The 16,268-nt window shown below is 34.7% G+C and overlaps 1 protein-coding gene across 2 annotated transcripts in view; it reads left to right on the plus strand.

Moving 5' to 3' along the window:
- LOC126977835 (ceramide transfer protein) overlaps nt 1-16,268 on the plus strand; it is a 65,827-nt gene that overhangs the window by 12,099 nt on the left and 37,460 nt on the right. Inside the window, exons 5-6 of one of the 2 annotated variants that reach the window (XM_050826460.1) lie at nt 566-716; nt 3,198-3,258. In XM_050826460.1, the coding sequence (XP_050682417.1) occupies nt 566-716; nt 3,198-3,258 (212 nt within the window). Of the gene's footprint in view, nt 1-565; nt 717-3,197; nt 3,259-8,714; nt 8,915-16,268 lie in introns of those variants that run through there. The other variant, XM_050826461.1, reaches the window with a different exon arrangement.

A 16,268-nucleotide genomic window follows, 5' to 3' on the forward strand; every position in this document is an offset into this window, starting at 1 on the left:
TGATTGTTATCAGTTTTCAGGCCCATTTCAAAGCCCCTTTACGAAGCCATGTAGCTTCACGACCAATCAGGTCACTAAGTTTTGCTGCAATATGTTGTATTCACTCCCTATGGTAAATAAGTATTCAGTAATCGTCCCTATAAGACGTTTTGATATAACGCTATTTCAATTATAAGATATTTATAACACGGACATTTGCCATATAACGCGGGTATTTCCCAAAAACATATTTCTGTACTGCGAATCTTATAATGATTTGTACAGTTCATTATTAGCTTCGGGTACCATTGCACGTGTGTCAATTGTGTCATTACAAAATTAAATAATTTTATTAATTTTGTGTATTGTAAAATAATTGCAAATACTTGTTACGAATTGTGAGTAATTATTATTATTATTACGAATTAAAAGGTCGTAGAAACGCGTTATACGAAAATATCTATAGAACTCGATTCTCTATAACGCGGGACCACTCTAAAAGCGAATTATGTATCTGTATTCATATTCTATTCTATAACATAAGAAGGATGTTAGTGTTGGAGGTAATTTTGTTTTAACACACCAGTTGCCCATGACAAGAGCTTGGCGGATGAGGTCCGAGCGACGAGCGCTTCGTTCCGCGCGACCTGCAGCGCCACTGTCGTCAATATACAGCACTGCGTGGAGCTACTAAAGCGGCGAGAAAAACAGGCGCGGAAAGCTGAGGAGCTATATGCGTGAGTTTATTTTATGTCTGTAGTTTGTTATGTTTTTAAAGTGATAACCCACACTTCTGGGATTAATCACACAAATAAAACTGAAAACAAAATTTTATGAACGATGCGGGACTCGTACCCGCGACCTCTCGCTTTCCGTGCGAGCGCTCTTTCCAGAAAGTTTTGCGAAAATAAGATTTTATGTATGAAGCCCTGGCGTCCATGACGTTCGAATTTCAAATATCCCTCCATATTTTTTTGAGAGCTAAATTGAATTATCATGTCTCATTGAATAATGGATTTGTGATGAGAACATTTTTGTGCGATGATTTCAAATGTGGCCTTATGCCAGACGAGTCATTTGATCGACTTCAAACGGCGTTTATGAATTAAGCAACCATCGGGACTGTTGGTATAATAACTTTTTATTAAGGAAACAAACAGATGTATCTGTTTGTTTCTATAGTAAAAAATTAAGTTAAATAAAATATAAAAATTACAATATTGGATATATCCTTAAATGGCCCGTTTGGCCGTTTCAAAATGAACCAAAGCTTACCAAAGTGAAACGATCGATAAGTGCAGGTAAATTTTTGATCCCTAGTTTCTTCACTGTGACGGGATATATAGTGCCAATTCCGTTACGAAATCAAAGCTGCATTTACGTTGAATGGTATACTACAAAATGCCTGCCCGAATTTTTCACTGCCATGAGCGACAGGCGACCGAATACCAGGCTCCGCGGGCTATTGCTTCACCACGACAACGCACCTGCTCACTCAGCGCTCAAAACTAGGGACTTCCTGGGCACCACACCCGTCAAAGACCTGTCCTGATCTACCATCGTGTAACTTCCATTTATTCCCTAAGAAAAAAAACTGAAAGGGATCTAGTTTTCGTCGCCATCGGAAGATGCGCTAACAGCGTTCGAGAAGGCCATCGAAGAGCTGTCTGCGGCAGACTGGAAAAAGCGTTTCGAAAATTGGTTTAGACGCATGAGACTGGCTAAGAGTACTTTGAACAGATTTAATAACGTTATTTTATCCATATAGGATGATTTTTTACTTTCTCAAAACTTTCTACCCTAACGTACAGTTTTTTTTTTAAAGTAATATCCTCGCCGTTCCAGGAAATTCTGATCGGCGTGATTTATCAATGCATTATTTTACGTGAAGCAATAGATTACTTATAATTAGGATGATTTGAATGATGAAGCTAAAAGACCATGCAAAATAAACCATCTTATAAACAAAATAAGAGTCAGAACTTGGTGACGGAGTAGGGTGCCGTACGGCACACTCGGTTTTGGTGTATCTGAAAAAAAAATTGCCCTGGGGCACTGGCGATATTCCTCACTTCTACAATTAAGTATACAAATTTAATTATTACGAGAAGTGAGGAATATCATTTAAAGTCAACTTCCTAATATGCAATTATTGGGGTTTAGCAGGTTATCAACTGTAAAGTAGATCCTGTAGATGAAGCCGCAACCTGAGAATTAAATAAATACATACCAAGATTTATTTGTTAAGCGTCATGCGGACGGTTGGCTTCGTTGGTAAGAGTGATGGGACGTAACCTGAGAGGCGAGGGTTCCGTATCGTTCATAAATTTTTGGGACGAATTAAATTTGTATAACAAAAAAACCTTTCGCTGTCTTCCATTTACCGTTGAATTTTGTATTTGGATAAGACCTTAATTAAACATATGACTAGGAATCATTTATGCAATCATATAAAAAAAAATTATAAAATTTGGGATGGTACAGCTCAAATGTAAGTTTGTTGGCGAAATAGCACAGTTATTAGACAGAATGATAATCATTTTGAAATAATATGCTACATTTTTCATCACGATCGATGTGGTTATAATGCCTTGATAAGGAGCCTGAGAGTGTCATGATCAATGCACATGCGTTTCATGCGATGCTTTTTTTGAAAAAGTATTTTGATGCTTGTGAGAAAAACAATAGACTTGCTTGGTTATTATTTTTTTAATTATTGAATCTATTATGACAAATTTGCACATAGTACCAATGCATTTTCTTTGGATAAAGCGAGTGATAAACAATTATATAAAAAACGATTTGGGCAAACGTGCTCCTATTAAGTTCACGAAACGCCGAGTTAAGTGAATAAATTGTAAAAAAAATAACATTTTACAAGTACAGTCGTTTTAATCCTTTAATAAGTATTTTATTTATATGAAGAAACACAGTTACACAAATTTTTGGGAACTTATACAGTTCGTGGTGTGGTTTTATTATCAATTTTATTAAGCGAATTTTCATGTGAATTGGATGAGTTTTGTTTACACCAGGTCTGTAAATTGTCGCGACACAGGCCAACACTTCGTCGTCTGTGGCTCCTTAATAATAGAACTTATTCATTTGGAGCCACAGATTATTATCAGGCAGAGTAACTAAGCAGTAATTAATTAAATAAGCAATATTTTGATCTTCTCTGTGATGTAAAATAACACCGAATTTTCTATTTGTCACAGGGCATTGAAGACACAGTTGAATGAGGCAAGGCTAGCGTCCAAGCCGGGGCCAGATCATGAGGTAAGACTATATATTATATATATTATAGAATGCTTATATAAGGGCCGGAATGAACTTATAAATAGAACTGCTGTGAAGAGTTTTATGTAAAAAAGAATGCTGCGGGCATGTGGCTTTCTGAACAGCCAGTGTGAACTTAGCGCAAACTTCTTTGAGCGGAATAAATCGCAAATTGAAATTTAAAAAGTCGACATAAATTGGCGGGATACTAATCTGTGCTCAGATAAACAACAAATTTTATTTTCCTCATATTCAATATGAAAGTAGAGTGTTTAACTAGGGTAAAAGTATCAATTCCTACTCGGACTATAGCCGCCCTTGCTGCGGTCGGGCGTCTAAATACCTCGGGAATTGACCCTTTGACCCTTGTTTAACAATCTACTATTTCTTACTTATAGTTATAACAACACGTATAGACTGTGCCCTGTTGTTCCTTGGGCCATAAATAGAATAGGGTTGTTCCAGGCTCAAGGGTGTTTAGTGTACTAAGAGGCGACTAAGGGCATTTACGAGTGGGAGGCTCCTTTGCACAGGATTCCGGCTAGATTATAGGTACCACAACGGCGCCTTTTTCTGCCGTGAAGCAATAATGTGTGATCATTATTGTGTTTCGGTCTGAAGGGCGCCGTAGCTAGTGAAATTACTCGGCAAGTGAGACTTAACATCCTGTGTCAAGGTGACGAGCGCAATTGTAGTGCCGCTCAGAATTTTTGGGTTTTTTTTGTGACACTAGGGGACAAGACTAGCAGGACGTTCAGCTGATGGTAATTGATGGTAAAGAATACTGAGCGGCACTGCATCGTAATGGGCAGGGCGTATCAATTACCATCAACTCTCGTCTCTTACTGTCATTTAAAAATTTATAATTGATTCAACCCGATGTTTCGTTGTCTCATACATTTGAGTTTTTTTTGTTAAGACACAATATTTTCAGGGCGACTGAACTTGATATGAGTCATGAAATCTGATTAAGAAGGTAGATAATAGAAATGTTATAAGTGCTAATTCCTTGCGCGATGAATGTCGACTATATATATAAACATTAGATTGCTGTGTACGCTCGCAACGCTCTGGATATTGAGTAACTATTGCGGCAATGGTATGCAAAATGGCGAAAAAAGTAATAAATTTAAAGTAATAAATACCTATTGTGTCTATGTATACGTTGGCATATGGTATCGTGGACGTTTAGTTGTAAGTTCAAAGTAGTAATATTTTGGAATATCGTAAGCTCCAGAGTCCGGAGCTAATTTTCTTTCAGTTGAGATCTGATGTTTATTACATGTGAACCCGGCAATCACATACAAAAAAAGCGGCCAAGTGCGAGTCGGACTCGCCCATAAGGGTTCCTTAGCAGCAAGTAACCTAATATAAAAGTTATATAGAAAGGATAATGATATTAAATTATATAAATGGAAAAGGCAAAAATCTTTGCTCAAAATCATGCAGTGCAAATGAGCTCTCATCATTTATAGGTGTTTTAAAAATCTACTCTCTCTCGTCCAAACCAATTTTCGGAGGAAGTTTGCATGGTAATGTACATCATATCTTATTTATCTTCATCTTATTTTAGAGTTACAGGAGGAGGAGGGGGGGGGGGGGGGCACATTTTACCACTTTGGAAGTGTCTCTCGCGCAAACTATTCAGTTTAGAAAAAAATTATATTATTTTAAGAATACATCTACTTACCAAGTTTCAACAGTATAGTTCAGACATGACGAATCTGTAAGGGTTCCGTTTTTTGCCATTTGGCTACGGAACCCTAAAAATTATCAAAATCGCTAACAGATTGCGCCTTGGTAACCGCGTTCAAACAAATGAACATTTGAGTTTTATAAAATTAAATAAATACAATCATTTGACATTGCGTAGAGACGTCACTACATTGCGTGTCTTCTACCGCATTTATCACGGAGAGTGTTCGATACACGACTCACCACAAACTTCACCTTATAATGAGGATGTTTGGATATGATTCGACTACTGTGCAGTTTCCAAGGAACTCGCTTTCACGTACAACCATATTACGGAATGGGCTTCCTTGCCAGATGTTTCCGGATTATGTGACATGGGTGTTTTCAATTCCTTTAGGGCGGACACTTGGGCCAGCAGCGCTCCTGTGATTCCTCCGGTGTTGCTAGAGAGTGTGGGCAACGGTGATCACTTAACATCAGGTGACCCATCGTTTGTCCTCTTTCTAAAACTAGGCGTTTATCAGCACATAATGTCGATACGGCACAAGTTACAATATCATCCCCACCATCTGGATGTCAAGGAGTTTTCTTCCACGTACTGCAAAGCTGTGCGATGAACTTCCTTGTGCGGTGTTTCCGGGACGATACGATAAGGGTAACTTCAAAAAAAGCGCGTACACCTTCCTTAAAGGCCAGCAATGCTCCTGTGATTCCTCTGGTGTTGCAAGAGAATGTGGGCGGCGGTGATCACTTAACACCAGGTGACCCGTACGCATGTTTGTCCTCCTTTTCCAAAAAAAAATATCATGTTTTTATTTAACTGAAATAAAATCAGTTGCCATGAGCGTAAATGTTAATTTATGTAAAAATCATAATATTGGGAGTGTTCAACCACCTTCAAAGTTTTATTTTCTAGGTCATCAGATTATTCTATCTTTTGATTAACGCGAGCTTATAATAGAGTTTTATGATTTTTTTACATTTTAGTTAAATTTAAGTTTGTGATTACGTAAGTGTTTTGTAACCATATTATATATTTATAATATGTAACAACCATATTATGATATAAAGCCTAGGTATTCATAAAAACAAAGACGGAAAACTTTATTGAATAGAATTTTTCGAATGGAGGCTTAGTAGTTCCGCTCTTAAATTAGTTTTACGGGAATGTGTGGAACGAATGCAATGTTTCGCTTGCCGAGACAGGTGCGTTCAACAGTTTTAAGCAGAGCAGTGTAGTTTTTCTTTTTTTTATTAATAGACGAACTAATTTTTAAATTGTAATTAAATTTAAAATAAACTATATTCTATTTGACATCGTATCCTGGTTTGGCGCCAATAACTTACTGTTATATATCAAGACACTAATATATACAATTTACGTGCCAAATGTCAGAAATGTAGATGTGAGTATTTTAGTATTTTGAGTATTTTCAACGGAGAGATGGTTAAACCGGTGTAATCTGCTATATCTCTGGGCCCCCGTATTGAAGGATTGGATAATAGACTTAATTCTTCATCATACGCTCTTTAAAATCTAATCTTTTATTATTATTATCTTAAATCTAAATATTTAAATGACATAGATACGGCGCGACTGGCCGTTGAGTTTCTTGTATGTTCTTCTCACGAGCTCTACTTTTTCCGAACATATGGTAGATTCAGTAATTTAAAAGAAATATATTAGTGACGATTCATAAGCGCTTAGTAAACTAAGCGCCTAATTCAATAAAGTTTATTTGCCTTTGACTTAAGTCGGTCACAAAATAGGACATAGAACCGTATTCATAGTATAATATCCTATGTTATATTATAATTGGGCTATGCAGCCGATATTAATACCACCTTTTTGCTACAGAAGAGGTCCATTTATAACCAACGTCCTAAATAATCTTTAGAGAAATATAAACATTTTAACTATTGCCCATCCATATATTTTTGATAACGTTATGTATGTTCATAGGCACATTAGCGTATGTTCTAGAAACTATCACAATCATAATGTTAGCACCAGGAACAAACGATTTTGTTACACTTACCACTCAGTTTAGTCTTTTTTAGCCGATGTATATTATGCTTTTACAATATGATCCCAGAATTTACAGAACATTTGTGTACTAGTTGTATAATAAATTTTAATGTAATGTAATGTGTAATGTGTGACGCGACCGTGTTCAGGGTATATAAATAATAAAATTTACTGTAACGAAATTGTATTAAAAAATACAAAGCTCTCCGCTGTTGTTGAGTGTTTTACGTCCGTTCTTCTCAGATCTGAGGCATAAACTTTCGAATGGGTGGTTGGTTGGTGGCAATTAGTGATTTAAGATCCTATAATCGATAAATATATTTGATTTGAGATATTAATATTAGCAAAAGCGTTGACAGATAGACATCCTATCTAGTCTAAACAAGAACCAGTTTTTGCAAAGAGAGCTATAACATTTTTCTCTTTGCCTATTTAAAACTAAGATTTGCAATAGTGATAATATGTCGAATTTAAATCGTACACATAAGAGACAAAATGCGGAAGACACTATCCCCGTAAACCTTTTTTTATGACCACCAAAATAACATTGTAATTCATAAAGTTTACCTTCATTTCATTCAGAAATCCAGCCTACCCTTTCTTAACTGACAAACACTTATTCACAATTTCCTGTCCCAATAACATAATGTAAAAAGTCGGTCTAGGAATATACTTCGAATGAGAAAAAGATAACAATAGAATAGGAAAAGGTTGTGATGTTCATTCATATCGTTGTATTATTTACTCAAATCACAATAAATAACTACGCAGGATATGTAATTCTTCAATTTAAAAACCAAATATTGCGATTTGCGGCCAAGCCTTTACACGCGTAAACCGTAGTAAACCTAATTTATCGACGCAGTAAATGAAAAGTTGTACCACCAAATCGTTTGACTCATGAAGTAATATTAACTTAGTATTCTGTTATTTTGAGCGATTCAGATGCACATGCAGCAAATTTCAAGTGGCAAAAACTGTAAAAATTACTTTTTTGCCTCATAACCAGAAATACTTATTATATATGGTCTTTTTATGAAATATTAACTGTACATAAACGGCATGCTTTCGATTTTATTATATGTATAGATTTTTCGATATTTACATCAGATTATTTATGAGGAGATACTGGGGAAAAAATTCAGTTACAGTGAATTCAGATATGCATATTGTAACTAATATTTAAAACATTACTTTATTTAGCTAACATTAATTTTATTATGCGAAAATGTGACTAGACGAGCAAGACTTTTTCTTGCTCGTAAGTGATACGCCCTGCCCATTAGAATACTGTGCCGCTCAAAATTCTAGAAACATCATATGAGCTTGGAACCAACAAAATCTTCCGAGATAACCTTTTACACGTGTCCATGTAAACTGTAGTAGCCTCAATGAATGGAAGATTTTATTCATTTATTTCCTATTAAATTTTGATTTAGTTTTTTGCTATTTCAATGCGTATGCAATCTGTTTCTAATGTGAACAGTGCTCAAGACTGAATCACAGTAGGTGCGAATGTTTGTATTTTGTATATGATTTCTGGTTTCCGAATAGTTGATGTATGTTTTTACTTATTAAAAATATATTATTGTAGTCTGTCTATATGGGTTTTTTAATCTGTATAAAAGGACACAAAATATAAATATAATTGGTTCGACAAAAAATGGACCATAAGGTTGGCGATCCCTAGAATGGGTCGCTATACGTAAAGCAGTCAGTTGGCCGACGACCGCGGACCTGGTAGCAACTCTAGTGGCATTCGCGCCGCCGCGTAACATCTGTTCTGTAACGTTCAGCGCGGAAATGTTTACGTTAGCTTATCACGCGAGGTGATTGACGATCGCCGCGTTTGTTCGCTTTCCTTTGTGATTTTCGGTTTTGGTGATGAAGTTCAAGATATTCAGGAGAGCGTCGCGCCCGAGGCAGTCTGAGGTGTGTTTATTCAGCTTGTTTGAGGAAAATTTCGTATGATATTTATAATTTGCAATTGGCCGTCTATAAATGTTTGTGATTGATGATTGTGGGTGAATAATGCAGAGAAAGCAAATTTTCGGTGCGTTTTAAATCATATTGAATTTTTAAACTATTATTCATTCAGGTTTTAACTAGATTTTATCGATGGCGTTTTATTTTTTTCTATGAACAAAAGTGTTTTTTAAATATTATTTATATTAAAACCAGTGGTTTTAGGATCTCACCTGAAAAGTTAAGTTTTAAAGCAGTTCTTTTATAACTCTGTTACTTATTTAAATTTGTTATTCAATTTACATTCATATGGTGTATACTCGTAAAAATATCTAATATATACTTGAATTTGAATTCTCGTGTCGCGATGTTTGTCCTCCGAAAAGGCTTGACCGATTCTCATGATGCATTTTTGTGTGCATATTGGGTAGGTCTGAGAATCGAACAACATCTATTTTTCATCCCCCTAAATGTTAAGGGTAGTCCACCCATAATATTTTTTTTTTGACAATATTTATAAATTTTTAATTTTATTATGATTCAGTATAAAAAAATACATTCAACTTCAAATTTTTAACCGTCTACACTCAACACTTATTTTTGTATCGCGATTTTAATATTATTCTATTCCATACACAGACACGCAATAGAGTTGTAAGATGGCAATCGAATATAGTGATTATTGTAGTACGATAAATTTTATGTACGATATATTTGGTAGGTCTGAGAATCGGTCGTCATCTATTTTTTATAACGCAAAATTTTTATTTATGGTTTTTTTTTTAATTGCTTTATATGACAATACAACGTTTGCTGGGTGAGCTAGTTATTTTATAAGAGTCTTGACTTAATTACACAATATTTATATCCTTAGAAAAACCATATATAATTTATGTGTCTAGATAGACTGTGACAGCTGTAAACGTGTCGAAAAAACTAGTCATTAACTATAAAATAATAAACCGGGCCTATTGTCATGTGTTGCCTAACAGCAAGAGTCTCTATCTAGGGGTATAAATTATCTAAAAGAAAAACCTACATAGAAGAGACATCTCATCACGGCACTATAAAGGCTGAACCGGTCTGCTTTGATGTTAAATTCCATGTTTTTAATGTTCGACATTATAATACCACTTAATATCTGCTTTTGTAGTTTTAGTCATGTCAAGATAAAAAAAATAAATAAAAGGCCGGCCATTATTTGTTGTGTAAGAACGACGTTGCCCGAAAAACCATAACAAATTCTGTTGTTTTGATCGCTACCAAACTACATACTATCACGGGGCTGGGCTGATTTGAAAATTGACTGAAAATTTTCATCACAATCTAGTAGTTGTCCATAAGGAACGTTGATCCACCGATATTATAGCTTAACCTAGTCTGTACCGGTTTATCCTATTGCCTACAGGACGATCTGGTTTGAACTAGTATAAACTAGTTTGTCCTTAAATCGGGTTTGTCTGGTAATATTATTTTTTTATATTTCATAAAATCTACAGAACATAACATCACTTATTTGCTTAAGTATTGTATAACAAAATATGGGCCAACAGAGATTTTATATTATTTAGGCAAGACTAAATTCTTAAGTAGCTTCCTATAGATAAACTGAAACAAGAAAAAAAAGTGAGTACGTATAAAATTCAGTTTACTTCCGTGTGTGTGTGTGACGTATGTGTGGGTATGTTTGTATCTTATGTGGGGCATTTGGGTATTATGATGAGTTTTATAGACGGAAATGTAATCAGCACATTAGTTATTTTGACTGTAGTAATCGTTTGTTAATATATATTATATATTAATACTAGCTGACCCAGCAAACGTTGTATTGCCGATATTAAAATCGCGATACAAAAGTAACTGTCGATCTCGTCTCGTCCCTTATTGCCAAAGATTGTATGCCAGGACTAAGGTTGGCAACACTGTGATAGCTCGGTGGACCAACCGTTATTTTTAAAAGCATCTGCATCGTCTCAATTTGTAGTACCGGCGACCCGATTAATTCGTATCACGGGGTACTTGTTCGATTGCAAATTCATATATTGTACGTTAACTGGATGCTTTATAGTTTATATGGCCGGTAACGATCCTATAATTATTTTGTAGGCGACGGTGATAACGTACAGTAGTATACGTACTACCTGCAGTAATATACGGGTCACCTATATTACGATATAGGTGACCCGTATATATTGTAATTAGTCCTCCTCTTCAAAATTCGAGTCAACCGTTCGAGTGACGAATCGCTGATAAATCCTGTATGTCTTGTTCAACTCTCAGGTTGTTACTTCATATTGAAAGAGTTGAACAAGACATACAAGGTTTAAAAATGATAGGTCACTCGAACGGTTGGCTCAGTTGTAGAGCGCTCGCATGAACGCGAGTGGTCGCGGGTTCGAGTCCCGCATCGTTCATAAATTTTGTTTTCAAATTAAGTTTGTGTAATAAATCGCAGAAGTGAGGGTTAACACTTTAAAAAAATAACAAATTTAATAGTTATTTATGCAACTGTTGTGTAATAAGGGGTATTAAAACACTAATGTGGATTTATCACACGAAGCGAAGCCGAGTGTGATAATAATATCACATGAGTGTTTTAATACCTAATTATCAACAGTTGCATACAAGACTTTATCTACACCCAGAATATGAATCCTCTAAAAGATTCTGAAACAGTTAGTTTACTGCTAACATTAAAACACCAGTCCTAGTAGTAGCCTACTATCATTCATTACTGATTATATACAAATAAACTAAGTATTGAAACAATTATTTATTTTAGTAGTCATTTAAATTTTGTATAGTGCAATTATTAAAATTCACTCGAATATGCAGCGTTTAAAATGAATCGCTCATTTTTTGTAAACAAAACAATAAAAATATCGAAACAAAATGGCGGGGATTCGAATAACCTACTTTTTTTTACGGCGCGAGGTGTTCTGGTAGTGTGGAACGCGCGTAAACGAAAATGTTCTTTTTTTGCAATTCATACAGATACCACGCATCGAGCAATACGAATGTGGCTGTCTGTTGAAACTCTTTGCACATGAAGGGATCGAAAAAAAACATAGGAGTGTTGTTATGAAATTCAGTACAACATTACAACACTCGTTTGGGTGATGTAATGGTTATTAGAACATTGGGTGTTTTAATGTTGGCAATAAGCTAACTGTTTCAGAATCTTTAATAGAGGATTTAAAGCATGAGTGAAGATAAGTCATTTAATCAATCGGATTGTTTCGTGTATAATTCTAAATCAACCGATCAAATCGGTCCAACCTTGACTCGAGCGGAAGTTCATCCGTAAATATAGAAACGATTACACATCACTATTTTATCACTCTTGATTCAATGTTCAAGTGTCACACACAATTTCATTGGAAATTTATCCTCGCTGTGTTGAAATAGCTTTCGACGTCACTGCGACACTGTCTGCTCTTATCAATGCAAATATGTTGTTATCAGTGTTCTATTTCTGAAAACATTTGCACTACTGGCTGAGGTGAATTGCGCGCGGTCTATTTAATATATAATCAATAAGTTTGGCCTATAACCTATCGAAATCGAATGAAAAAATTAGAATCGAATGGTCAGTTTCATCCGGCGTTGGGTTTGTGCGTGATTCTCTTATTACAAATGTGTAGATATTTGTATAGATACATAATAAATATATATAATATAACTAGCTGACCCAGCAAACGTTGTATTGCCGATATTAAAATCGCGATACAAAAGTAACTGTTGATCGTAGATGGGTGAAAATTTGTATTTTTAATGCTGACTCATAATCAAACAAATTTAAAAATAAAATAAAAAATAAAATTTGGCGTGGACCACACTTAACATTTAGGGGGATGAAAAATAGATGTTGTCCGATTCTCAGACCTACCCAATATGCACAATACAAAATTTCATGAGAATCGGTCAAGCCGTTTCGAAGGAGTTTAACTACAAACACCGCCAGATGAGAATTTTATATATTAGATATAATATTGACACACTCTTACACAAGTTATCTTGTCCCAAACTAGGCATAACCTGTACTATGGGTACAAGACAACGATATATTTAATACAATATACTTACTTAAACATATATCCATGACTCGGAAACAAACATATATATTCGTCATATAAATGATTGCACCTACCGGGATTCGAACCCGGGACCTCTAGCTTACTAGTCAGGGTCACTAACCATTCGGCTATATAGGTCTTTAAATACCATGAATCATATCCGAAAACTTTTCCGTTTTTTGTACTTTCTTGCAGTAGGTTTTAATGTTAGTATATGTATTAAGGTTGGAATCTACTGTAATTTTAATAATTTGTACGTACAAATTGCCAAAAAACTGGCTACCACAGGGGAATACAATGTTTGTTGCGCCCTGCAGCGTGTTGTATAAGCACATAGTGTAATTGACATATTTTATATTTATACTAGTGGATCGAACAGACGTTGTCCTGTCGGAAATTTCGGACACACGTCTTAAATTTGAAAAATCGGTCCATCCGTTGGGAGGAGTCCACTTAAATACACATGAGCAGGATAATTATATTATATCGACGGAATTGAGAATCTAAACCAATCTCAAATTCACTGGAACACACAAAAAAATCATCAAAATCGGTCCAGCCATTTAGGAGGTAGTTTAATTGTGAATCAAAACCATTATCAAATCCACCTGAAGACACACACCAATCTCAAATTCACTGCAACACACAAAAGAATCATCAAAATCGGTCCAGCCGTGCCAGCAAAATCGTCCTTTTGAATACACACAGAATGTTTCATTAGAATCGGTCCAGCCGTCTAGGAGGAGTTCAGTGACATACACACGCACACAAGAAATATATATATAAAGATATATTAATAGTATATTCTCAAAAAATGAAATTAATTGTCTGGCTTTATGTATATGCAGACTTCACCACTGGAAAAAGAATCTCTCTCTCTTATTGTCTGTGTAAATATTGTTAGTTCTGTGATAGTGTCCTGTATAGTCACATGCATCGTCTATTAGTTCATATTTTGTTAATCGACTTCAAAAAAGGAGGAGGTTCTCAATTCGTCGGTATGTTTTTTTTTTTATGTTTGTTACCTCAAAACTTTCGAGTGGGTGAATCGATTTGGGTGCTTCCCGTGTGGTACCATTGTTTTTTGGTCCAGATCTGACAATGGCATCCATGACAAAACCATAAAAGTTCTTAATACGTATGTGGATGATAAATTTACGAATAACTCAATATCGCGCCAACCTATTTCGATGACTCTTCAATTCTTAAGAGCAAATTAACGATACTCGGCTATTCGGCATTGTAATTTTTGGAGTCGGTGTCATCCAAGATAGGTTTGTAACTAAATACATACCACCAACAAAAATAACAATAATCGTAACTAGAATTAGAAAAATTAATTATATCTTCTATCTTTAAACGAGCAATTCTTGTATATATATATAATCTGAATCTCGGAAACGGCTCCAACGATTTTCATAAAATTAAGTATGCAGGGGATTTCGGGGGTGATAAATCGATCTAGCTAGGTTTCAATTTAAAAAAAAATGGTTTTATCCATGTTTGAATGAGAAACAGCTACAATAACATTAGAATACAAAGGTAAATTTCGCCACTATATACAAGACTATTATAGCTCAGATGGGACATTGGGTGATCCGGAAAGCAGAAGACCCCGGTTTGAATCCAGATGTCCTATTAGTTTTTTTTTGTTCAAGTTTTGTACATTCTTAAAAATCCGAGCAAGGCTCGGTCGTCCGGATATTGGTATAAAAAAACGCAATAATATTTATACTTTTTAGTGCATATTACATCTATTGTTTTGGAATAGTGTTTTTAAAGTTGGTTGGTTTTTCTTGTTATTTTTTTTTTTATGTTAATCATGTAATTATTGTTTTAGATATATTATACGTACTAAATAAATTTAAGTCACTTGTTTTTAATAATATCAAATCCTACTAATATTATAAATGTGAAAGTTTGTATGTCTGGATGTATGTTTGAACTTCTTTAACGCAAAATCTTCTGAATAGATTTTGTTGAAACTTTACAATAATGTAGCTTACACACCAGAATAACAAACAGGCCATAATTTATAAAACTATAGTGTGAATTATACAAAATATAAAAGAAGTGTGATTGTTACTAATGAATACAACTAGCGCCATCTCTTATTAACTAGCAAGAAAAAGATCAATACAATTTATATGGCAAAACAACGTTTGCCGGGTCAGCTAGCTATCGATATAAATCCATTATCATTGTAAATGAAGGGTTTTTTCGTTTACTTGGATGATACATAAATCTAACTAATCTATATACATATGAATAAGAAATATCCACTTATGTATTGATTGATCACGATACCTCTGAAACCATAAGGTGTAGAGACTTGGAATTTTGGAGGAATATTCCTTAGCCGAGTAGAGGTTAGTTGAGAACTGATTATATGGAACAACGTCTGTCGGGTCATCAGGGTATCTAATACTCATAATGCTACTCCAGCAACGCTTCTCATCTATACTAATATTATAAAGCTGCAGTGTTTGTTTGTTTGTTTGTTTGTTTGAACGCGCTAATCTCTGGTACTACTGGTTCGATTTGAATGATTATTTCAGTGTTGGGTAGTCCATTTATCGAGGAAGGCTGTAGGCTATGTTTTTTTTTCAAAATTAGGGATCCGTAATAAAATTGCTATTTTGTAACACAAGGTGTAAAATCCAAAAAAGCAAAAACTATTGACAATAGAACAAAATGATGTACAGGCTATAATACAATTTATAATATAAGGCAATATTTTATTACTTATAAAACTATCGCGTGACTATATATTTTTTCTCTTTATATGGCAAAACAACGTTTGCCGGGTTAGCTATAAAATAATTTTTATATTATATTAAGATAGTTCTATTTCATGTTAATTAGGTATGTTTTCATAGTTTAAATCCATTGTTTTTATCACATTTAAACGAATACACACACACATACTGACTAGCATCTGCTAGTATATATACAATCATGGTGTTTTACTGTGTGTTGATTGCTTATAATTCAGGCTAATTAAGGCAAAAAAATGTAAATCCGCTTTTGGCTGATCATATTTTTATGTATAACTAGCTGATCCAGCAAACGTTGTATTGCCGATATTAAAATCGCGATACAAAAGTAACTGTTGATCGCAGATGGGTGAAAATTGGAAGTTGTATTTATTTTTTAATGCTGACTCATAATTAAACAAACTTAAAAAAAATGTCATAAAAATTAAAAAATCAAATTGCCGTGGACCACCCTTAACATTTAGGGGG

The sequence above is a fragment of the Leptidea sinapis genome, chromosome 46 (genome assembly GCF_905404315.1).
Source record: "Leptidea sinapis chromosome 46, ilLepSina1.1, whole genome shotgun sequence".
Lineage (NCBI taxonomy): Eukaryota > Metazoa > Arthropoda > Insecta > Lepidoptera > Pieridae > Leptidea > Leptidea sinapis.